General features: G+C 42.4%; 2 protein-coding genes across 2 annotated transcripts; both read right to left on the reverse strand.

The window, feature by feature from the left end:
• Positions 1-136: 136 nt before the first annotated feature.
• Rnf168 (ring finger protein 168) lies at positions 137-19,917 on the reverse strand. The gene is made up of 6 exons (XM_052158397.1): positions 19,611-19,917; positions 16,149-16,225; positions 12,934-13,113; positions 8,997-9,118; positions 5,456-5,534; positions 137-3,306 (listed from the first exon to the last, which is right to left on the reverse strand). Exons 1-6 carry the CDS (start codon positions 19,915-19,917, stop codon positions 2,383-2,385), a joined length of 1,689 nt encoding a protein of 562 aa, XP_052014357.1. The 3' UTR covers positions 137-2,382.
• A 3,538-nt stretch (positions 19,918-23,455) lies between these two features.
• On the reverse strand, positions 23,456-25,981 carry Smco1 (single-pass membrane protein with coiled-coil domains 1). The gene is made up of 3 exons (XM_052157964.1): positions 25,932-25,981; positions 24,306-24,455; positions 23,456-23,900 (listed from the first exon to the last, which is right to left on the reverse strand). Exons 1-3 carry the CDS (start codon positions 25,979-25,981, stop codon positions 23,456-23,458), a joined length of 645 nt encoding a protein of 214 aa, XP_052013924.1.
• Between the last annotated feature and the right edge of the window lie 372 nt (positions 25,982-26,353).

The raw sequence follows: 26,353 nt of genomic DNA on the forward strand, positions 1-26,353 counted from the left end.
TAATTTAAAATTCTAAAAATTACCTGGTTGTGGTGGCTGATGCTGGAAAAGCAGAAGTTCAAGGCCAGGTTATACTATACTGTTAAGAGGGGAGCTGGGATGTATGAGTAGGATCAAAACACACTACATACATGTATGAATGAAAATGACATAATTTAATACCCATTAAAATATAATATAACATAAAAAAACTAAAAAGCCAAACAAGACCAAAATCACATGCGGAGCTTTATGGACACCATGAAATATCTTAAGAACATTTAAGGCTACTTTTACTAGATATTTTTAGCATGATTCAGAATTCCAAAGTATTAAAGAGATGACTCTGTTTTTCTTAAGTGCCTTTCCTTCTCTTAATCCTTAAACTTCATTAGAAATGCCTCTTAGGAGCAGCAAGATGGCTCCCTAGTACAATCCCACAACCTTCATGTTGGAAGGACCAGCTCTTCAAACGCGCTGCCACACACAGCTGCTGACCCTCACAATAAATGAATGCAGGCAGACAGGGTCTGCGTACACCAGGGCTGCCTTCCTTCTACCTCAGCAGTCTGCCTGCCCGCCCGCCCGCCTTACAAGAGTGGGGGATAAAGGGAGTGTGGCACTATGCATAGCAACTATGTTAAGTTTCATGGAATTTTGTTATAATACATGTCTAATTTTTATGTAACCAATTTTTGTTTTAGGTTTTGAGTTTCACTCACTTGGACTGGGAATGTGGCTCAGATAGAACGCAGCCCTGCTTGGCCACCAAAATCCAGCTTAGCCTTGATAGGGTTGGCACGTACAACCATGCCTGGTTTGTAGCCATTTTTTATTAACATGTAGTAAAATAAACATGAGAGTCAATTTTTATTAATCATTCTTTTAATTAATTTTTTTTTAAAAAGAACTCAGAGATTCCCCCTGCCTCTGAAGTACTGGGATTAATTAGGCTGTGCCACTATGCCAGGCATCCTTTTTTATTTTAATGCACAGCTATAATACTGAGATATTAAATATTTTCCAGAAAAAATGAGGAAAAAGTTCACTAATGACCAATTTAAAAAATCTAATGCTTTCTAACCCTAAGGCACCAACAGTAAGAACAACAAAAAGGCTAACAGAGAACCTAAAGCCTGAAAACAAGTTCAATCAGGACAGTTTCCCCATGGACAAATTGATGATGAATAGATAAATTCTCACTGTATCATAGCAGAATGTTCTTCTTATTCCTTTTTTGGTCATGAACTTTTGCACAAAGATTCAATGTGATAATTTCTAATTTGAAGTCACAACACTATCTTCTTAAAGCATTAAGTTAAACTGCTTTTAGAGAAAAAATTTGCCAGGATAAACATAAAAGTTTCAAAACTCGGAAGAAAAAATTCAAATGACAAAAATGTGGATAAAGCCAAACACTGCATTAGGACAGTTTATTTAGGTTCATGGACATAAATGGAGCCAGGACACCATAGGAAAGTCTACTGAAACTACAGCTTGCTAAATTGTCTTAACAAAAGATGATAGCAGAAACTCAACTGCACAAGATGATGTCAGTTGCGCCTGGATTCCAGAGTAATCCAAGACAAATCCCACACACCACTTTCCCTCTGTGCACAGACAAACCAGTAAGCAATAAGGCTGGTAATGTCAGGTGTTCAACAGCAGAGCACAGTATAATTTTCTTACAATAATTTATTTTTTTTCTAGAAGAGATCAGTAAAAATATACCAATTTGCCCTTTCATACCAAGATGCCATGGCGTGAAAGCTGTAAACTCTAAATATTTTCTGCCAATTAAAGGGATTAAGGAGAATGTTTGGCCACAAGAAGCCTGGTGCCCAAGCTGGAGTCAGTCTCTGATTGCCCGTTCAGTCCAGGGATTCCCCTACCTACCAATCCACCACTCAGCCCACCCACTCTTAAACCCTTGCATTAACAATCTAGCAGCTTTTCTGTAACTGATGTTGATACTAAGCCATTTTAAATCAAAGGAAATGATAACATGCTTAGAATTAAAACTAGGATGGGAACTGATTAGTGTTATGGAAGATACCTGTGCGGATTCCTTACCCATTCATTAAAAAAGAAAAAGGCCATACAAGCTTTGGAAAGGGAAATGGCAACTGAAGATCCTGACCACGGTGTTTTTATACCTGTAAAGATGTCACACTTGGAACACAGCAGTTATTGACAATGGAAATAGTTCTCAAGGATGTTTCCTTCTCCCTGACTTTTGCAGAAACACATTTGTCCATTCCTTTGTTGTAACCACACCTCAAAGACAGTGAGTGTGCTTGCTGAGCAGAACCTAGTGGCACAGCTCAGGGTGCTACAACAGAAGAGCTGGCTTTGCAGCACGGCTTTACTGTATATACATCTCTTTCCCCATGCTTTGCTTGGCTAGCTCTGAAACATCTGAAGAATGCTTTTCTGTGAATTTCTACGCTGTAGGGGACAGGCACTTTTAGATACATTACAATTATCTTTAGTACAAGTTGGCACCTTTGTTCCATTAACTGAATCCTTCCATGCATTTTTAAAGGGTTCCCAATATTCACCTTTTGTGCTCTTCTTAGATTTTGAATGCTCTGCATTAGTTTGCTTTAGGGAGTTCCTATCTGTGGCGTTCTTCTTCTGTCTACCCAGCAGCCTGTCTGGGGGTGAAGATGTGCGCAGCTGGTACTGATCTGGGGAGCCTTTCTGCCGGTTAGGCATCATCTGCTCTCTGTCTGCCTCTTTCTGCAGCTGTAATGCTAACAATCGGTCCTGCTCTTCTTGCTTATGTCTCTCAAAAAGCATGTGCTCCAAATCTATCAGTTTCTGTGTGAAATTCACTTCTGTTTCTTCTTCACCTGAGGAAGATTTGAAGAGTATTTTCCTTCTTTTTGCAGAAAAGCATGGATCCAATACTTCTTCAAACACAGACTCCTGGCTTTCGCTTTCGGAAATCTCTTTTTCTACTGGTAAGTGATACACTCTACTCTCCGTTGGAGCTCTGCTGCCCCCAGTTAACTGGGTGACACCTGACACAGAGTACTCTTCATTCTCTATTTTTCTAGAAAGGTTAACCGCAGCTTCATTAGAGTAAGGAACTGTGGCTCTAGGTCCATCATCATTTACAATAAATAAATCATCAGGATTGGTTGATACTGTTTCAACTTTTCCCTCAAGGCACTGTTCAGTGTCTCCTACAGGTAACTCTGCAGAAGACTCTGAACCTTGTTCTTGAGTTTCTAGGCAGATCCGAGGAGGAAGTGTTGGCATACTGTTTTCAATTTCCGCATCTTGCAACACAGGGCTCTTCATGTCACTACTGTCAGTTTCCTGTAGAAAACAAAATTCCCGAGTAAATAAAGGGAAAACATAAGCCAGCTACACGGGTATATTAGATGAATGGTCACTGGACACAATCACTGTTTCCTCACCTTCTCCTCTCTTTCTTGATGGTAGCAATGGTAGTGTGCGCCACCACCGCCTGGCAATACTAGCTTTTTATTGTTGTTGTTTTTTGTTTAATTTCTTAAACCACAAAAGGTTTTTATTGATAAATAAGATATAGTAGCAAGTTGAATTATTCGTATATTAAGGAAGAGAGAATCACTCAAGAAATTCATAGCAAATATGTCTCCTCCTCTCTCCCTTCTCCTTCCCTTGGTGCCGGGGATCAAATATGGAGCTCACTCTGTGCAGACGATTACTGACCTACATTTCCAGCACCACTCTGCTTCCCAGGCTCTCCCAAGTCCTGGCTGTGCTACCATTCCTAGACAATACCTGTGTTTTCTCTCAGTGACAGAGTCAAGTACTATTACTAGTACTGTGGTTTGTTGCCTACATTCAACATTAAAATACTAAATGAGAGGTTAGCAAAAATACACACTTTCTTTTACCTAGTTCTTAGGGTAAAAAACTTAATTTGCCGGTCTGGAGAGATGAGTCAGTGGCTAAGAAACTGGCTGTACACCAGAGGACCTAGACTGAATTTCCAACACCCATAGGATAGTTCACAGCTATCTTTAATTCCAGTTCCAAGGGAACTGTTGCCCTCTTCTGGTCTCCACAAGTACCAGCACACAGACATACAGGCAAAATACATTTTTTTCAAGTCAAAGCTTGAAGTGACTTTAAAAAAAAAAACCAAAAAACTCTAAGTTTATTCCTTTCCAGGACCCTTGGGAGCTGTACACTTGGGATTTTACCAGAAATATTGACTTTTTTAAAAAAACAGTCTTACTATGTAGTTTAGACTAGCATGGAACTTGTTATACAGTTCAATTCATAATCTTCTGGCCACAGTCTCCTGTGTGAAAGGATTATAGGTCCACACCACCCTGTCCAGAAGACACTGACATGGGGTTTGAGAACATCACACTCTTGCTTGGTATCATGTTTTAGGCAGTGCTTAGAGTCTCAGTTGTGAGGACTCCTCCTTAACATATATGCCTAATATTGCCCTCCTAAAATGCACTACTTTGCATCTGAAAGTCTTCTAGGTAAACAGGAGCCACAGGTAACCAGTTCAATTGTGTAAATTTTATGTTAGTCAGAGATTAAAAATTATGGCCCATCCCAGCCAAGCAGTTGTGGTACACACCTCTGATCCCAGCACTCAGGATGCAGAGGCAGTCAGATCTTTTGTCAATTTGAGGCCTTCCTGGTCTACAGAGTAAGTTACAGGATAGCCAAAGGAACACCCAGACAAACCCTGTCCAGAAAAAAACAAGACCAAACAAACAAGAAAGAAACCATGGCCCATAAGCCAAATCTGGCCTATGCCTATGTCTGAACACAAAGTTTTGGGCAGGGGGACTGGCTCAATGCTTAAGAGTACTTGTTGCTGCGCTTGCAGAGGATTCAGGTTTGATTCCTAGCACCCACATGGCAGCTCAAAACCTTACTCCAGTACTAAGGTAATGCTCTCTCTGACCTTCTTGGGCCCCAGGCATCCACATGTGTTGTACAAATTACACATGTAGGAAGAACGGAGATAGCTTAGCAGTTAAAAGCACTGGCCATTCTTCCAGAGGGCCTGGGTTTCATTCTCAGCAACCACATGGCAGCTCACAACTGTCTCTAACTCCAGTTCTAGGGACCCACACCCGAATACATACATACACACACAGGCAGAGTACCAACACATATAAAACCAAGTTGGAGCCTTTAACTCCAGCCCTTAGGAGACAAAGGCCAGTTTTACAAGGCCAGATCCAGGACAGCCAGGGCAACACAGAGAATTTTTTCTCTTTTGAAAGAAAAAAAATTCAAAATCTCTGAAATTAAATCAATAAAATCTTAAAAGAGAAAGTTTTACTTGGACACAGCGAAGCTCACTTGTTGGTGTATTTCTTAAGGAGGCATCCACTGGGAGCCAAGGCAGAGCTCCTCAGACAACAGAGACAAAGTGTCTACCCTGGGTCCATTAGAGAAAACTGAGCCAAGCTCAACGGCCCTCCCCATTGGAGCACCAGCATACCTTAGCCTCTCGGCTGTCTCCTCCAAGCACAGCATCACAGGCCCAAGCCGTCCCAGGCTTCGACTTAGGTGACAAATACCTTTAAACAAAATCATGGTTAATATTTACTAAAACTTTGATGTTTTGAACATTCAATATGGTAAGAGGTTGATGAACCACTTATGCCTAAAGGTTATGTTTGCTATCTTACTGGAGCTTCTCCAGGTCTCAGGTCAACTTTAAGATAAAATTTGAAACCCCGAGTATTCCAGGACAGCAAGACTTCCTGGCTAGCACACAGGAGGCCCAAGCTTCCTGCCATGTAACACAGCACGGGGCAGAGGTAGGGGTGATTCAGTTCTGTATTTTAGTGTAAAAACAGAAAAGGAAGAAAAGGTCGTATTAAATATCTCCTAAATTTTGAAAAAGGTTTAAAGGTCAATATGATCAAACAATGGAAGATCATAAAGTTTCTCAAAATTCACAAACATCATTTTAGGCTAGGCAGTGGTGGTGCACATCTTTAATCCCAGTCCTTAGGAGGCAGAGCACTCCTGAGGTCAAGACAGCCAGGGCTACACAGAGAAACTCTATCTCAAAAAAATAACCAAATAACAACAACAACAAAAATAACAAGTCATTATTTTAAGAGAGGGCAATTATGTCTTGCCAGAAATTTTGGCGTTTTTTTTTTTTAATTAAGAGCGAGAGAAATGGCTTTTATTGTTTCTTCCAGCAGGGACCCAGGTTCTCATGCATGTTAACAGCTACTTGTTATTACTTTAAACCAATTCTCTCCCACGGTAAAAAGGTTTATTGGTGACAGTTAGTACAAACCCAGAGCTGACACATTTCATACGCTCTTCTCTGAACTGCATGAGACCACGGAGGCCTCTGACAGCCTGACATTTATGAGAGGATTTTATTATCCTCCTCTGGGAACTTAGCTTCCCCTCTGGAACTCTGTATGAAGCAGCCCTAGAAGGCCCTCCTGGCAATCTGAAGCATCCCTCTGTGTTGCCCTGGCAAACAAGCCTGAGAGGGGGAGAGCACACTCTGCCCCAGGGAGAGCCCAACAATTAGTCACCAGTGCCAACTGGTCAACCCTGAAAACACCCTACAAGTAACGGTATAGCGACTGATCAGATAATACTCAGGAATATATATATATATGTATGTGAGCATACACACATGCATGTAATAACAATTAATGAAAAAGAGGCCATGAATTTGAAAGAGAGCAAGAAGGTATATGGGACTGTTTGGAAAGAGGTTTTCTTCCTCCTCTTTTTTTTTTTTAATTGAGATAGTGTTCTATAAAAGGTCTCCAAAACAGGGCCTTGGCTGTGCTGAAGATCCACATGTAGACTCGGGTGGCCTCAAATTTACAGAGCCTGTCTTATAAGTGTGGGGATTCATGTGCCACACCATTTGGCACTTGTGCACACAGTCTAGTCCTTACTCCAAAGGGTTATTTTGACATGCAGAAATCCCTTACGAAATAGGTTCAGACTGATGCACTTTCACATACATGCTACTTGGTTTAATGCGTATGTTGGGGGGAGGTTTGGTTATAAAGTTCCCTCCCTATAGGGCCTCTTCTTCATCTCTCTCTTTATACAGACTTCAGTTTCTCATCTCTTACTATTATTGTGTATGTATAATGGGTTTGATGATTTTTGGCACATGACTACACGTACATTAGCTAGCCAGTCCTCATTTCTTACTTTAAAAAGAGTTCCTTTTATTTTTGTTTTTTTCTCTTCATAGTTTCTCTTTGTAACAGTTCTGACTGTCCTGAAACTAACTTTGTAGACCAGGCTAGCCTCAAAATAAATAAATAAATAAATAAATAAATAAATAGATAGATAGATAGATAGATAGATAGATAGATAGATAGATAGATGGGGTAGATAGATAGATATAGATAGATAGATAAAAAATAAATTAAAATAAATAAATAAATAAATAAATAAATAAAAGGGGTGGGGGCTTGTCCCAGCAGTGGTGGTGCACTTAAGAGGCTGATGCAGGCGGATCTCTATAAGTTCAAGGTTAGCCTGGTCTACAGAGCCAATTCCAGGACAGCCAAGCCTACACAAAGAAACCCTATCTTGAAAAGCCAAAACCATTCCAGGACAGCCAGGGCTATACAAAGAAACCCTGTCTCGAAAAAACAAAAAAACAAAAACAAAAACAAACAAAAAAAAGAAACAAAAAAAAAAAAAAAAGAAAAAAAGAAAAAAAAAAAAAAAAGCTAAAACCAAACCAACCAAACCAACAAAAAAACAAAATAGGAGATTTTGTTTGTTTTTTCAAGACATGTCTTCTCTGTGTAGCCTGGCTGTCCTAGAGCCCAGAGATCCACCTGCCTCTGCCTCCCAAATGCTGGGATTAAAGGAACATACATGTATATGTACTATGCCCAGTTTCAGCCCACATTTGTTTTTCAAAGATTTATTTATTGTAAGTAAGTACACTGTAATTGTCTTCAGACACACCAGAAGAGGGCATCAGATCTTGTTACAGATGGTTGTGAGCCACCATGTGGTTGCTGGGATTTGAACTCAGAACCTTCGGAAGAGCAGTCAGTGCTCTTAATCTCTGAGCCATCTCTCCAACCCCCACATGTTTTAAAGATTCATTTTATTTTCATTTATGTATGTATGTATGTTTGTATGATTGTATGCTTCATTTTCTGTAGAGGCCAGAAAAGTGCATGGTATTCCCTGAGTGGGTTATGAGCTACTGCACCTGATTTAAGTCTGAGAATTGAACTTGGATCCTTTGAAAAAGCAACAAGTGTTCTTAACTACTAAACCATCTCTCTAGCTCTTAATTTTTTTGTTTTGTTTTTTTTCGAGACAGGGTTTCCCTGTGTCGCCTTGGCTACACAGAACTAGAACAACTCTAGAACTAGCTCTGTAGTCCAGGTTGGCCTTCAATGCTCAGAGGTCTGCCTGCCTCTGCCTCCTAAGTACTGGGATTTTTTTGTTTTGCTTTGTTTTGTTTGGATTTGTTTTTTTCAAGACAGGGTTTCTCTGTATAGCCCTGGCTGTCCTGGAACTCACTCCGTAGACCAGGCTGTCCTCGAACTCAGAAATCCACCTGCCTCTGCCTCCCAGAGTGCTGGGATTACAGACGTGCGCCACCACCGCCCGGCAGTACTGGGAGTAAAGGCATGTGCTGCCACTGACCGTCTGGCTCAAGATTTCAATGAAAACAGCTTGGTGGTAGATGGTCCAGCAGGTACACGTCCTTGCCGCCATGTCTGATGCAGAGCCAGGGTCAGCTCCCACTGCCTACTCTATGCATCACAGACATCCATAACTCACTACTATGGAATCCAGTGCCGTCTCTTGGCATCTAAGGGCACCAGGCACACATTCCATACATTTACATGCATGCAAAACACTTAAAACACACAAAAAATAAGTAAATAAGTAAACCTTTAACATACAAAAGCTCACTGACAAACCTTGACTTGGTAGTCAGTATGAACATAACCCAAAGCATACATACAGTACAGATCAAAGGACAAGTGACAGCCATGTTCACTTACTTTTGAATATCTCCGAAGCTTTTTTGTTTGTTTATATTTTTCTTCTGTGACTTGTTTGTGACTGGATCTGATTTTCTGGAACTCAAAGGAGAAGCCAAGATATTTCTCTCGTAGTTACTGTTCTTCAGTAATAAGAAAAACAAAGATATTTTATTAAGAACTCAATGAAATAAAATGCTTTTGAATTATGTTAATTCAAAATTCTTTTTAATTTAAAAAGTTTTTTTTTTTGTTGTGTTTTGGGTTTGGTTTTTTTGAGACAGGGTTTCTCTGTGTAGCCCTGGCTGGCCTGGAACTTACTCTATAGACCAGGCTGGCCTCGAACTCAGAAATCTGCCTGCCTCTGCCTCCCAGAGTGCTGGGATTACAGGCGCGCACCACCACTGCCTGGCCTAAAAAGTTTTTAAAATAATGTGGTAGTTTGAACATGCTTGGCCCAGGGAGTGGCACTATTGGGAGGTGTGGCCTTGTGGGAGGAAGTGTGTCACTGGCTTTAAGACCCTCATCCTAGCTGCCTGGAAACCAGTCTTTTCCTGTTTCCTTTGGAACAAGATGTAGAACTCTCAGCTCCTCCTGCACCATGCCTGCCTGGACACTGCCATGCTGCCGCCTTGATGACAATGGACAGAACCTCTGAGCCAGCCCCAATTGCATGTTGTCCGTCTAAGAGTTGCCTTGGCCATGGTGTCTCTTCACAGTAAAACACCAACTAAGACAAATAATTTATTTTTATTTTATGTACATTGGTGTTCTGCTTGCTTGCTTGCTTGTGTGTGTGTGTGTGTGTAGGTGTCGGATTTCCTGGAACTAGAGTTAGAGACAATTGTAAGCTGCCATGTGGGTGCTGGGAATTGAACCTTGGGTCTTCTGGAAGAGCAGACATCACTCTAGCCCCTAACTCAAAATTCTTACCATTTCTCGAAAATTAAATTCTGTAAGTTCTTTAAAGACTACTATGTATATGCTTCATTTTCATTCCCAAGACGACCTTGCCAAAGGCATCCATATAGCATTTACATTGTATTACAGATCGTAAGTAATGACTTAAAATTCATGGAAGGAAGATGGTTCAGTAGTTAAAGGTGCTGACCACTAAGTCTGAAAACCTGAGTCCCATCTCAAGGCGAATAAGATAGAAACAGAGAACCAACTCTCACAAGTTGTCTACTGATATCTCTCTCTCTCTCTCTCTCTCTCTCTCTCTCTCTCGTGCATGCGCGCGCACACACACATCACACATACACACACGCGCGCGCATGAGATCCCAAAATTAATTGATATCAAGGTATACCTATATAAACAAAATTAAGCCTATTCAAGTTTGTCTAAATTACAATTGTTAGTATAAATACTGTCATCTTATATATAAATATATGTGTATACATAAAATGAAACAACACACACAAATACACTCTCTAATAAATGAAGATACTAATTAAGCTCCTAGCCAATAATTTCATGGTTTCGCTTTTTGTTTTTTAAAACAGACTTCCTTCTTTTATATGTATGACTATTTCACCAGCACATGTCTGTGCAGCACATGCATGTCTGACAGCTGGGGAGGTAGAAGAGGGTGCTGGACACCTGGACCCAGAGTAAGAGATGGCTGTAGGCTGACGTATAGGTGCTAAGAATCAAACCTAGGTTCTTTGTGAGTGTAAGCAGCACTCTGCCACTGAGCCAGTCCAACAGCCTTGTTTAGTGTAGCTACCTTACTCTACTGTGGACAATATTATTTACAGAGCCAAGAATATATCTGGAGCAAAAGTTATACATAGAAAGAAGTCATAATTGTTCATCCATCTCTAAAAGTTTACAATAAATCAACAATTATACTAAAATTTCAATAAATCTACTCTGATCTCATGTGAAAACTAGACTTAGCAAGTCCAAGTGACTCCAAATTCCTTTTTCCATGTCTCCACCTTGATTCCACTCATCATCCACTTACTATCTATCATACCTGACGATCACTCTTTTCTTCCTTTCCTCCCTTCCCCCAGCACCTTCTGGTGTGTATGTTTGTTTGTAGACAGGGTTTCAGCTACGTAGCTCACAATGGCCTTGAAATAGAAATGATCTTTTTACCTCAGCCTCCCAAAGTGCTAGGATTAACCCATAGCTGGGTAATTTAATTTCCTGATAGTGTATCTATCTACATTTTAACTCCGAACTGAGGAAAGGCAATACAGCAAAAGAGACAAGATCAGAAAGCTTAAGGACATTATAAATGGTAAGAGTCATGAAAGACAATTCTAGGTATACTTCATTTTGATAAAATATATTCTCATGTGTGTTTTTCAAAAGTAGTGGAGTTAAACATCACTATATTCCCTTCCCCCCCAGGAATTGTATTTAAAAAGAAACCTAAGTATACAGCTCACCACTACAGCATGTGCAACAGCTCTGTATTCTATCTCCCAGGCTCTTTTAAGGCACTAACTCCTAAAATCCTTAGGGTTTAACATATGCTTTACCATTGTACTGGCTGGTTTTGTGTGTCAACTTGACACAGGCTGGAGTTATCAAAGAGAAAGGAGCTTCAGTTAGGGAAGTGCCTCCCTGAGACTCAGCTGTGGGACATTTTCTCAATTAGTGATCAAGTGGGGAGAGCCCCTTGTGGGTGGTGCCATCCCTGGGCTGGTGCTCTTGGGTTCTATAAGAGAGCAGGCTGAGCAAGCCAGGGGAAGCAGGCCAGTAAGAAACATCCCTCCATGGCCTCTGCATCAGCTCCTGCTTCCTGACCTGCTTGAGTTCCAGTCCTGACTTCCTTTAGTGATGAACAGCAGCGTGGAAGTATAAGCTGAATAAATCCTTTCCTCCCCAACTTGCTTCTTGGTCAAGATGTTAGTGCAAGAATAGAAACCCTGACAAAGACAACCACCTTGCCTTTCATTGTCCTTTCTTTTTTTTTTTTTTTTGGTTTTTTGGATTTGGTTTTTTTCGAGACAGGGTTTCTCTGTGTAGCCCTGGTTGTCCTGGAACTCACTCTGTAGATCAGGCTGGCCTCAAGATCCGCCTGCCTCTGCCTCCCAGAGTGCTGGGATTATAGGCTTGAGCCACCACCGCCCGGCTCATTTTTCTTTATAAGCAATCATTTAATAGTAAAATAACAAAATCCAGGCTCAATATATCAGTGAACCAGCTAAGGGGTAAATACACTTGCTGCACACCTGGAGACCCAAGCTTGATGCCCAGAACCCACACAGGAGGAGGAGAGAACCAACTCCTGCAATCTGCCCTCTGACTGCCACTCATGTGGTGCCCACACACTAAGTAAATGTTAAAATAGGACTGGGCTGAGGGTATAACTTATTTGCCTATGCTGGGATTTAATCCATAACCCTGACTCTGTATGTACCCAACTACAGTAAATATGCAACAATACACAAAAATGTTGCAGTCATAAAAGTTTGTTGGGCTGGGAGTGGTGTACAGACCTTTAATACTAGCACTCAAAAGAGAGGTTAGAGGCAGGTGACCTCTGTGAGATCTACACAAGAAGTTCCTAGATTGCACAGGACTACAGACAGACAGACAACAAAAAACAAAAGAATAGTCTGTTGTTATTATTACTATTATTTATCTTGGAGTTGGAGAGATGGCTCAGAGGTTTAAATCACCTACTTCTCTTGAGAGGACCCAAGTCACTTCCTAGCAACTTTGTCAGGTGGCTCACAAGTGCCTACAATTCAGGTAGATCTGATGCCCTTCTGGCCCTGGGGACACCCAAACACATGTGGTATATACTCACAAATTTAAAAAAAAATTTTTTTTTCCTTTAGTAGAACAAAGATATCCTATCAAACTTGCAATTGTTGTGGTGCCTTCCTCTGCTGCCGCCGCCGCCGGACGCATGTGTGCCGATGGCGGACGCATGTGTGCCGATGGCGGATGCATGTGTGCCGATGGCGGACACATGTCCGCCCAAACTTACAAAGCTGTTGCTCAGCCTCCTGGCCAGCTCCTCGTCGCCTCTCAGTTGCTCCTCCAGCTCACTTCTTCTTTTCTCTGTCTGTCTCTTCTCCTCCTCCTCCTCCTCAGCCAACAACCGCTGGATGTATTCCTCACTGGCTTTGTTTTCTTCTTCCTTGCTGGCTTGTCGCTCAGCCTCCACCTTAAAAATAATGAAGGACACCCCTTTCTGAAATTTTAAAATACTCATACTTCACAATAATTATAACAGAATTAAAGTGAAAACTAGTAAGAATGTATCTCCAATGAATTCAATTTTCCACAGGCAAACTCCTATACAGCCAGATCAAAGCCATACCCTCAGGAAGTCCATGCCAGTCAAAGACTCAAACCTCTTGCCCTCAATCCTTACCAGTTCCCACCACAGTGGCACAGACATGCAAGGGTTTTCCTCAGTTCACGGAAAGCCGCCTAAGACCAATGGTCTCCAAGGGTGGAGCAGGGCAGGCACATCCTATACCCAGCTGCTGCTACTTTGTTTTTTTTTTTAAAGATGGAGTCTTTTCTTTATGAAATCCTGGGTGTCCTGGAACTCAAAGAGATCTACCTGCCTCCACCTCCAATGTGTTGGGAATAAAGACATGCACCACCATGCCTAGCTTGTTTATTTTTAAATATTACTTGTGTGTGTTTATTTGTAAAAACAGGAGAATCACTGAGGCTTACTGGCTTCCAGACTAGCTGAGAAAAAAAAGCAGCAGCAGCAGCAAGTCCCAGGTTCAGGAGACCTTTTGCCTAAAAGGAATGGATGGAGAACTGTCCGGGACAGGAACTCCCTGTGCACACACACTGTCTTTATAGCCAACAACAGAAGCTAAGGTGGTGGGGAGCTGGCTCCATGTGGGAAGGGCATCTACCCAAGCATAAGGAACTGGGAACCGCATGTGGATCCCCAGTACCTGTAGGTGTCCACAGGCTAGCCCATCCCGTTGAATTGATGAGCTAAAGTTCCACGAGACTGAGGTTCAAAGAACAGGGCTTCTTCCCTGGAGAAAGTTCAGGGAAGACTCCCAATACCAATTTCTGGACTTAATTCATGGACGCAAAGGTACACACATAATAAGAAAGAACCAAACATTTGACTTCAGCTGGGTGTGGTACTACACACCTGTAATCTCAGCACTTAAGAGACAGAGTCGGGTACAGGGCTGCTAACGCACTGGGCAAGGCTAACCTGGGTTAGGTCTTAAGATCTTATCTCCAACCCCTACCCCTTTCCCTACAAGTCTTCTTTAGGGAAGTCATATTCGGTGAGTAAAATGTTTTGATTCTATTGACACTTAGGAAAGTGTTGAACTGCTACAGCTAGTTCAAGCCAGAAGACTATAACAGATTCCCAGTTGGTTGTGTGGAAGAGTAAGGCCTGTTTCTACTCCTCTACAATTTACTTGAGAACTTTGCTTCATTCTGTGGCAGATTTGACCTAAGAGCACAGCGTTTCATTCATTTGTGTGTTTGATAATGTCTCCATGAATAACATACAACCGTGCTTCCAGGAAGTCAAGAGCTCTTTTATCTGCTAGACCAGTCTTAACCTCTCTTGCCGTTCCCACCCTTCTGCAGCTGGCAAAAAAATTTAAAAAACAAAAAACAGTCTCTAGTGTGAAGTCAAGGACAGCTGCCGGCGTTCCGCTGTAGTATACATCATCACAACAGACTTCCAGTTAGAAAAGAAGCCCCTACTGATACTCCCTTGAAATAAATTCAGGAGAGCTGGGCGGTGGTGGCACACGCCTTTAATCCTAGCACTTGGGAGGCAGAGGCAGGCGGATTTCTAAGTTCAAGGCCAGCCTGGTCCAAAGAGTGAGTTCCAGGACAGCCAGGGCTACATAGAGAAACCCTGTCTCGAAAACAAAGAAAGGAAGGAAGGAATAAATAAATAAATAAATAAATAAATTCAGAAAACTGGCCTTTAACAAAAAGAAGCACTAGGCCTGCTTTGAGGAGAGCATGCTGCCCCAGAAATACTGATCTGGTTTATTTTCTTCCTAGCACTTTGCCTGTTGGGTCTCATTGTTTCCCAACTAGTCATAAAGTCCCTAGCTTCAAACTTCTAAAGGAACTTCCACGACACAGGAATCAATTATTTTATTGGTGGAGGAAATGTCAACTATGGCTGCTCCCCAGCACCCGTTCCCTTACACAGGACCATGGCGGGCTTCTGCCCTGGACAAGCTCCTCTTTCTACTCCGCTTTCCTGCTTCCTCCTCAAACCAAAATTACTAATTCACTTGTAGCCAGTCACCTATAATACCAGCACGAGGAGGCTCAGGCAGAGGATCACCAAGGTGAGGGCAACCCAGCTAGGTCACACAGTGGGTTCTAGGATAGCCTGCGATATAGATCAAGATCCCATCTCACTAGGTCATAGGACCTAGTGAAGCTCAACTGCTTCGCTGTAAGTGAAACCTTTTCCCACTCTGCTCTTCAGTCGCCCTGGATACTTTTCCTTACCACACCCACCACTTCTTTATCACCCTTTTTAAGGTAAAAATCCTAGGGAAATCAAAGAAGTACTTATACTTAAAATGCTTAGGACCACTAACTACATACAGTAAGTACTAAAGCAGCCACTGCCACAGAGCGAGCCTCTCTCTGAAAAGAAAAAGCACCCATCACTAATTATATAAAAGTAATAAACACTAGTTTATTGTTGTTGTGGTTGAATATTTAACGACCCTTGGGCCAGAAAGATGGCTCATTAGATTAGTTCAGAGCACCAGTTGCTTGCTCTTCCAGAGGATCTAGGTTTGATTCCCAGGACCTACATAGTGGCTACAGTTTCTAGGAATCCTATGCCCTCTTTATGCCCTCGTACATACATAGACATACATAGACATACATGCTGGCAAAACCCATACACATAAAATAAGATAAAAATAAAAAATAAATAAAAATGGGACCTCTAGTTAGTTTAGTTGGCATACTCTTTTAATCCCAGAACTTGAGAGGCAGAGGCAGGATTTCTGTGATATTATGTCATAACACAACGAAACACTTTTTAATAGGGAGGAGGAAAGGATAGTGCAGGTATAAGGTATATTAAAATTACTAAACTTTTAGTACATGTTATATAAACATGTACTATATGTAAATCTAGGATTTATGAGATTGAAAGCACAGCAAAGGCATTTTCAACAAAACAAAGGAACGGAAACTGAGCTCCTTCACACCCACCTTGCTTATCTCCTCTTCATATTCACGCCTCAGCTCCCCAGGTTTACTGAGCAGACGAACTGGCTGGTACTCATCAACTGTTTTCATGAAAAAAATAGGATTAGGGCAACACAGAACTTTATAACTAACTTTGGCCTTCCATTAAAACTTAGTACACACACACACACACACACACACACACACACAATTTCTATTAAAATAACTGTAAAAGGCAGAACTAGGGATGAAAATCAATAGCAGAGTTTATATCTAGCATGCGCCAGGCCCTGGGCTATAGAAACCTACCAAGGGAGTAATTTTAAAAAAATGACGACAACAACAACAACAAAAAAAACAACAACAAAACAAATATACTAAGAGATTAAGGAAGAGGAGTGAAGGGGGAGGAAAAGGAGGTGTGAGCAAATTAATTTTTAAAGACTGAGACAAAGTCTAGCCTCCAACCTGTGATCCTCCTGCCTCAGATTCCTCTGTTGTAATTTGAAGTACAAGCCACAAACCATCATGCCCAGCTAGGTCTTTGAATTTTCCATTTATCTAATGTTTTGTAGTTTTTCTAAGAGGAAGCCTTAGATTATCCTGTTGAGCTGTATTCCGATTCTAACCTCCAGTGCTTCAGAATAGGGTTTTATTTGGAGATGGAATCCTTTAGAGGTAATCAAATTAACTATGGTCATTGGGGGTGAATCTTAATCATGATTAGTATCTTGTAAATATGGAACAAATTTGGACACAAAGACAAACATGCACAAATGGGAGATGGTATCAAGACATTCAGAGACGGGGACGGGACCAGAGAGAAGGCTCATGGTTAAGAGCACTGGCTGCTCTTGCAAAGGACAGAGTTTGATTCTCAGCACCCACATGGTGGCTCACGAACATCTCTAACTCCAGCTCCAAGAGATCCAACATCCTCTTCTGGCCTTGGCAGGCACCAGGCATGTACACAGCACACAACCATACATCAGGCATAGCACCAACACACAGAAGAGATCAAACGCTACAAAGTAGTGTGGAATGTCAAAGGCCCTGGTTTCAGTTTGACTTCTGACCTCCACAATTAGTAGGAAATTTTAATTTTTTTTCATATAGTTTGTAGTACTCTGTATTCTGGTTTTAGGAAACTGATACTCCTGAGTGCTGTGATTAAAAGTGTGCACTGCCACTGCCATGGCTGGCTCTAATTTTTAAAAACTAATGTGTGTATATGTATGACCCAATCCAAAGCACTCTGCCACTGACCCATATCCCAGTCCTACAATCTAGAAATTTAATGAAGATTTTAAAGTTCAATAGTACCAAGAAAATAGTTCAAAGAGTCATGAGGTGGAGAAGGCATGCAGCACAGACCTCCAGTCCTAGCTTGAAGAAAGCAGCAGGCAGATTGTTGAGTTCAGTCTAGCCTGGGCTGTACCTCTTTATCCACCATCTAGAACCTGTCAGTTTTGTTCCTGTTAGCCAAGATTGTTATGACAAAGTGCCTCACCTAAATAACTTAAGAGAGGAAAGATTTAGTTTGGTTCATTCAGAGGTTTACATTTATGGTTTTATGCCTGTACAAGACAGAAACATGACTGTGACAAGGCGTGGCAGAGGAGAGGTGTCCACTTCAACTTCAGTCAAGAAGCAAAGAAACACAGGGAGGAACCAGGAACAATGTATACTGGTCAAAGGCATTTCCAATGACCAATATATTTTCTCCAGACAGGCCTCACCTAACAGCCCAGTTGGGATGAACTTATCAGTGGACTGACCCAATGATGAAGTTAATGCTCTCCATATATAATCACCTGAGTAACGACAGCTCAAACAAAGCCTTCACCCCACATTACAACTTTAACAATTCCATTTAATGAAAGAATAATATATTCTGCTACAGATATGTACATTTAGTTTATCCATCCGTTGATGACACTTCAGCGCGTCTACCTTTTTGTCCTGCTATTTTTGTATGTTTTACAAGTTTGTACTAATGTTCTCATTATTACCAAGACAATTAAGAGGAAGGGCCTTCCTTTTCATATTTGAGTCATCTGAAAACAGAACTATACACTCAAAAAAACCCTTTCATTTGCACTAAATTATTTTCCTTTATACAGATAGACACTGAAGTGCCTGGCTCTTGGCTAACTCTTAATGTAGATGCCCTTCTAAGATTTTTTTTCTAAAGTGGGTTATTTTCCTGGTGAGTTATTTTTTAAGAGGGTCTCACAACATAGCCCTGCCTGGCCTAGAATTTACAGTGATCCTCTTGCTTATATTTAGGCATTGTTTTCTTACCATCTATGATTTGCGAATATTTTCTTCCATTTTTGTAGACTCTTTTGAACTCTTGATATCTTGGCTATTTTTATTTATCAACTGAACTTCTTTTAAAGTTAAGAAATTTCTGAGAGTTGAAGAGATGGCTCAGGGGTTAAGAATGCTTACTGTTGTTCCAGAGGACCTGGGTTTGGTTGGTTCCAAGTACTCACATGGCAGCCTACAACTGGGCCACTCTGTTCTAGGGACCGCATGCACCTGCTGCACCGCATGCACATGCACCCACATACTTCCCTCCCTAAGTATCTGCAATTACTTCATTCTGCTACCTCCACAGATAAAGAACTGTTCTTAAGCAGGATAAAATTTTATGGAAACATGGGCACTATCTTCATTTACAAAGGGCAATGTAAATTAATGTATTGTCTCCGGTAGCTTTTGTTATAAGAGTGGCAGACCTCACTACTATATAGTCCACAAAATACTATTCTGCCCTTTACGGAAACCTTCACTAATAATACATAACAAAAGACAGGTGTGTTTTTACACACCTGCAACTCCAGTATTTGTGAGGCTAAGGCTACCCCATGCTACACAGTAATACAACCTTGTCTCAAAACATGTCTAAAAAAAAAAAAACTTACTTCACAGCAGATGAACACAATTTGACCATTATTACTCGTGATAAAACTCTGTCCTTGACTTTAACTGATGTGTGGACAGGGCTTATAAAACAACAAAACGCTGGTGGTGGGGCATGCCTGTAATCCCAGCACTCTGGGAGGCAGAGGCAGGAGGATTTCTGAGTTCGAGGCCAGCCAGCCTGGTCTACAGAGTGAGTTCCAAGGCTATACAGAGAAACCCTGTCTCGAAAAAACCAAATCCAAAAAAACATAACAAAACAAAAAAACAAAAAACCCCACAAATCCTCACGATTCTGGATTATTTAGCATTCTTTTTCTTTTCTTTAAATTAGAAGATAGTTCCAGCCGTGTAGTGGCGGGTCCCTTTAATTCCAGCACTCAGGAGGCACAGGTAGGTGAATCTCTGAGTTCGAGGCCAGCCTGGTCTACATAGTGAGTTCATGGACAGCCAGGGCTACACAGAGGAAACCTGTCTCGAGAAACAAAAACAAAAATAGTTCTCTTTCTAAACGATTTTGGGTCTTTTTACCCAATAAACATGCTTAATTTTACTTACTGATTTCCTTTGATTCTTGTCCAGAGATTCTAAGCTTGCATTCCTTTGCGTAGTGTTTCTGAATAATTTCCCAGAGGTCTGCATTGATCAGAGAATTTCTTCGGGTATGGTACCGAGTCCACGAAGAGACTCGGCGGCGACAGAAGGGACAGCATAGATTGGCCTTTTCAACGGTCGATTGAAAGCATGGATTACAGAGCGTGTGGTTGCAAGGCAGAGTTACAGGCTCTAGGAGGATTTCCATACAGATCCCGCACTGACATTCGGCTAAGGAAGGGATGGAGTTTTTAGGTGCAGCCATCTTCATATGCTAATGAGACCTACCCAACCTCAACACCTGAAAGGAGCAAAAGTCGTCTTTCCGCTAATCACACACAGTAGGGAGAAAATCAGCGAGCCGTTCGGTGGTTTTATTCCCACATACAGCAGCGTACTGAAATCCAGTCGGCCTGAGTTTCAACAGGCCCGAGGCAAACAGGAGCTGTGATGTCAGGTAAACAGTTATGCCCTGCGTCCAGCAAAGGAATGACAGAACGCTCCTCCGGGAGCGCGGCGGCCTCGGGGCGGACAGTGGTTCCGTCTCCCCGCGCCACAGAAGGCCTCATCCAGCTCCCCTTCTTACCCGGTGAGGACCCGCCTCTACGTGCGAGGCTGCCGGACCTGCCAGCGCCGGAAACCCGGAGACCACGGCTCGCAGAGCACCCGGTACCGCCCGGAAGCCGGGCTCGGGCCGCCGCTGGACTTCCGTCTCGCCGTTGCGGTGGAGGCAGCCCTCCAGTGCCCACGCTCCAGCTTGTGGCCGCCTCGCGGTTCCCTCGGGTCCCGAGACCCGGCCGCCCGCTATCCTGCCAGTCGGTCCATTAGCTGCGGCCGGAGCAGGTACCCAGGCTCTACGGACGCCACAATTCCCCGCCAAAACGGCGCGTCTTCCCCCTGAGGGACCGCCCAGTTGGGCGGGACTTCCGGGAGCTGTGGGTGAGGTCGCGCCTGGCCCGCCAATAGCAACTCCTCCTGCTTTTGGTGACTCAGCTGCTGTAGGCTGCAGAAACTTGGTTAATCACTGGCTAAAAAGTAACTCTCTAAACCCAGATCCAAACAGTAATTTTTGTAATTATTCTTTCAGTATTCTTCAGGCTACCCTTCGGTTTCTCCTAACCAAGCTTTCTAAAGTTCTTAGTGCTAAAGGAAGAAATTGCAACAAATTGTCCTTAAAGATTTTTGATAGCATTTATTTGCAACACTAGCATTTTATAGGATGTGGTTTATGACCAGCAGATATTGGCTTTATAGACAAGTGAAGGTCAAGGAAAACAGCCACAAAAAGTTACACTGGTGGTTTCAAAGAATCCTTGTAAAGGTTAAATAAAGTGGTGGAGATATCCTTATGGTACTGGCTAAAACTCGGTGATTTAGAGATTTGGCTGTTACTGCTTTCCCTCCTGGATTTGGGGGCGTTTGGTTTGGGCCCTATACCCCAAACTTTAGCGTGAGTAAATGCCTATTGGGTTTGGTATGCTGAGTTGGAAGAGCTCCACAGAGAGTCCCATTTCTGTAATCCCAGCACTTGGGAAGTAGCCGCAAAAGGATAATTATAAACTAGCCTTTGCTATATAACTGGTTCGAGGCCAGCCTGGGCTATCTGGGACCCTTCCTCAATCGGTCAGCCGAGGTCAGTCAACAGCTGGATCCTCATCAATAGCCTAACTTTAACATTAGAAAAGTACCTATGGCCTGGTGTGCACCTCTAATCCCAACACATTACAGTTGTGTTGGGGCAGAGGCAGTGTAAGACTCCGGAGAGCCCTAGCTTTCTGGGGACCATTCCCCCCCCCCCCCGCCCCGAGTAAACAAGATGGAGCCGGGATCCATGCAAAAAGCAAGAGGAATTTATTATTGGGGTCGTCCTGCACCTGAAGGAGAAATGGTGACCCCACCTAGTCCGTTTGGTCAGTCTTTGTACAGTTTGTCTTGCGAAATGTGTTTACCTGCTCCAGACCTCCCCCACACCCAGGAGGCCTGCGGAATGTCACCTAGTCTTTCTTTTCCGAAAGTGGGTGGGGGTCTCTTCAGCAGAAGGATCTCTGTGAGTTAGAGGTCAGCCTGGTCTATATATACAGTAAGTTTAGTACTACTTAAAGAGACTCTGTTTCGAAAAGAAAAGAAAGGAAAAGAAGAAAAGAAAGAAAAAGAAAAGACAGCCGAGCGGTGGTGGCACATGCCTGTAATCCCAGCACTCTGGGAGGCAGTAGCAGGTAGATTTCTGAGTTGGAGGCCAGCCTGGTCTACAGAGTGAATTCCAGGACAGCCAGGGCTACACAGAGAAAAACAAAAAACAAAAAACAAAAAATATAAAGAAAAAGAAAAAAAGAGAAAAATCTCTGAACTAGGCATGGTCATGTGTCTTGTAATTCCAGTATTTAGGTAGCAAAGGCAGAGGCAGAAGCAGGAGGATCTGGAATTGGAGTCTGTTAAGGTTTGTATATGCTAAGCCCAGGGAGTGGCACTATTAGAAGGTGCGGCCTGGTTAGAGTAGCTGTGGCCTTGTTGGAGTAGGTGTGTCACTATGGGTATGGGCTTTGAGACCCTCATCATAGCTGCTTCGAAGCCAGCATTCTCCTAGCAGCCTTCAGATGAAGATGTAGAACTCTCAGCTCCTCCGGCACCATGCCTGCCTGGATGCTGCCATGCTCCTGCCTTGATAATGGACTGAACCTCTGAACCTGTAAGCCAGCTCTGATTAAATATCCTTATAAGAGTTGCCTTGGTCATGGTATCTGTCCACAGCAGTAAAACCCTAGCTAAGACAGAGTCCAATTTGGGCAACATTGTGAGCTCCCAGTCTAACAGACTCTTGTTCTATTCCCTTGTAAATCTGTAAGAAGGACAACTTGACATTTACACTTCTTTCTGTGACGCAGTCCTCTGAGGTCTTTGGCCTTCCTCTCTAAAGACTTAAGGCCCACAAGCTTGGTAGAAAGTAGCAAGACTGTCCTGGAGCTATGGCTGAGACACTAACATAGTGTCAGAATGGAACTCTGGTGCTCTGGAAGAACTCTCCATGCTCTCAGTCATCAAGTCATCTCTCCACCCCTATATGTTATGCTTTCAATTGATTAATTGGCCTTTAAAAGGTATTTAAAATTCAAAATGTTCAAAATGTCAGCTCCAGGACAGTGTGTCATATCCTGTCTTGAGAAGTTCCACTAGCCAGTGAAAATAATTTCTCTTCCTTTGACTCTTAGATTCTTAGTTTTTTTTCCCCCATAAAACCATATCACTTAAGTATCACAGCAGAAGTAGATAAATCTAAACTTATACACAGTATCCTTTTAAAATATTATAGCTATGAGGGGCAGTCATGGCAAACACCTTTGATCCCAGCACTCAGAAAGCAGAGGCAGGTGACATTCAAGTCTGAAGCCAGCTGAGTCTACATAATGAGTTCCAGGACACACAGAAACTATGTCATGAACAAAAAAGTGTGTGTGTGTGTGTGTGTGTGTGTGTGTGTGTGTATTTAAACAAAACACCAAATCTGAGTAATGGTTCCCTATAAATTTCTTTATTATGTATTTGGTGGAATCAGGGATTGAACCCAGGGCCTCATACATACAAAAGAAATGTATTCTGGGCTACACCCCAAACTTTATTTCATTATAAAAAAGAGTTTGCTTATTTTTAAAATGTGGCTATATACACAATGTTCATTGTATCCACTTGTCATAATTTCTTTAACATTCCCTCCACTTTTTCTATAAAATAAGCCTGTAGAAATTGAATTATCCATTTTGGGCTTTTACAGTGCAAATGACTGAAAGTGGAATTGCTGGGTGGAAGGTAACAGGTTAGTCTTTAACTGGGGGCATCAACTCTTTGAGGGGTGCCCTTGAGTTTTCAGGGGTCTGTGCTGCTTTCCCCTTCTCGATGATCTGAACTGCTCTAAGCAAACCATCCTGTAGAGCCTGGTTCTTTACCATGTTGGTGATCATGAAGGAAACATCTTTGATGTACATCCGCCTTACGCTCGAGGCATAGTGCTCTCCTTTGTTGCCATGGACAACAAAGAAAGTGCAGAGCGCTGTGACATCTCTCTCTTGCAGCCCATACTCTTCCAGGACAGACTCCCACACAATTCCAATGTGCTTGTTCTTGGCTTTTCTTCTAAGGACTGAGGCTAAGGTCGGGAGACTTCTCACCAGGTCTGGAAGCTTCTGAAGCACTCGAGTGTGCAAGCAAATAAGGACCTCGATGACATAGCTGTATAAAATATTCAGTTCCATTGAGGTAAACCTATGAAAAATGTGCAAAGCTCCTTAAATGGAACATTTTATGTATAAACAAAAGCTTTTGATTAGGTTGGCTCAATGTAAACCCTCTAGAAAAAAACAGCTGTGTATTTCAGAAGTATGACCTGCATCAAACTGCATAGCCAAGATCTCAGGCCACCCGTAGGATAAGCTTTGCATGGAGAGGGAACCCAATACTCATTTCCCATCAGTAAGACCAGCTGGTAAGAGACTCACTCGGTGTGTACTGCGGTGCCTGGCACATACACAGGTGCTCAGATTAGTGCCTTCTGAACAGAGGAACCAAGCATAAGCCAAGCCTTGGGGGTCATGTCAAGCTCAGTTTCGAAATGGCCACTGAAAGTTTTCACAAAGCCACAAAAGCCGGGATTTCTTAACCGTTGCTCACCCAAGGGCCAGAGCTGCTGCCCACATCTCGTCTTGGGCTGCTTGGCTTGACAAAGTCTTGCTATGGTGTTCAAATCGACGTGTCAGATTATCCTTGGTGATGTCTAGTTCTTTGAACTGTGTGTCTAGAGCTTGGAGCTTGAGGTCTACTCTACAGGGTTAAAGAATCAAAGGAAGTTCAGGGCAAGGGAAACCTAGAACTCTAATGGGGTATTTATAACCCCTACCAAGTTTACCCAGGCACTGTAGTTACATTGCTGACAGGGTTCTTTTCATTTGAAAACTCTCTCTCTCTCTCTCTCTCTCTCTCTCTCTCTGCGTGTGTGTGTGTGTGTGTGTGTGTGTGTGTGTGTGTGTGTGTCTGGGTGTGTTAATGGTGATACTGGAGATTGAACCTAAGGCCTCATACCTTCTAGGCAAAAGATCTGAACTATGTCCAGTTCCCCACTGTCTTCCTAGATCCAGTCTCTGGGAAGTCCTTGCCCTCCACAGGCCTGCCTCGATCACCCAGGCTTCTTTCATTTTACTTTGCTTTCCATAAAGTGTAAATTCTAGGAGATTAATGGCCACTTCTGTCCATCCTAAAAAGAACTTTTAAATTTAAAATATAAATCTGAGTGTAATGTTTCCTACCCTAGTCCATTTAAAAGCTTCACAGTTTATTCAGTTGTTTGAACTGAGAATCTAAGAATAATTTTAGCACCCCTCCAGCTGATCTCGACCTAGCCCATCTCCTGCCTTCCGCCTGTACCGAGCCAGTCCACCGTCTTTCAGCTGGTCCTAGGACAACAGTAGTCTCTCTCATTGGACCCTTGCCTCTGTCTCCAACTCATCCTCCATACACTTCTCTAAAGTACTACTGTGATCATTTCACTCAGCTAAAAACGCATCTTTTTGGCAACCAGACTTTAGAGCCAAATCAGATCTCCTCAGCAAGAAGCATAATGCTGTTGTGAGCCTCCTCACACATTCTAGGTGCTAATCTGTAACTTCAGTCTTATATGACGCTAAAATGTAGTTTCTTCACTTTAAAATTCCTCCCCATATTTATTTCCTCATCAACTCACTCAGATACTATGGTCCAGCTAAAGTATCCCTCTATAAATAGCCATGTTCCTTTAGTCTTTTTGGAACATCATCAGTATAAGGTCACTTTAAGCTTTAAACTGTATTAAAATTTTTTTCTACCATTCTTAAAGGCTATGAACTCCTTGCGGGGAGAAAACGCCACATTCTACTTATTTTTGTAAATCTATCATGAATTGAACAGAGTTATAGCATCTCAAAGCAGATTTTTTTCTTGATTCTTTGTGTGTGTGTGTGTGTGTGTGTGTGTGTGTGTGCGCGCGTGCGCGCGTGCACATGCAGGTATAGGGGATTTAAAAACCAGGGCCTTTGAACTACACAAGCATTCTACTGAGCTAAATCCCAACCCCCAGCTTTTTTTTTTTTTTAATTACCAGTCTATATATATATTTTTTAACCTGCAAGTCTCAAAGCACTTTAGCAAACACGGTTCTAATTAGTGTGTCTGCTGTTCTCTGCTTAGTTCTGTTCTTCATGATTCAGTGCCCATCTTCTGAGAACAGCAGACCTGACTTGTTCCCTCCCTGGAGCCCTGCGCCACCTTTTCATTGCTTCCTTCAAGGATATCAGGGTTGTGGTTTCATGGTTCATCTTCTTTAGGAAAAGGAAAGGAAACAAAACACAGCACGATGAATACTCTGCGGAGGCTGAGATCCCAAATTTTCTGCTGTTTCCCACTCGGCAACAGGCAGCAGCGATGGGAGCGTCCCGTCTAAATACTGCCCGGAAGGTCACCCAGTCCATGAAGCTTTTAATAGCTTGAACATCCAGATATAGTTTCAAAGAACCGATGGTGTGAACACAGATGTCCTGATGTGCACTATGACATTTGCCTCTGAAAACAGACCATGCCATTATAGAGCAACATACAACCACACAACTCTGTTCATACTAGAAGACTTATATAGGGTGTACAAATGTATATGTTACTCTACAGTTAGATTTGTTAGAGGTTTTGTTTTG

The sequence above is a fragment of the Apodemus sylvaticus genome, chromosome 15, assembly GCF_947179515.1.
Source record: "Apodemus sylvaticus chromosome 15, mApoSyl1.1, whole genome shotgun sequence".
Taxonomy (NCBI): domain Eukaryota; kingdom Metazoa; phylum Chordata; class Mammalia; order Rodentia; family Muridae; genus Apodemus; species Apodemus sylvaticus.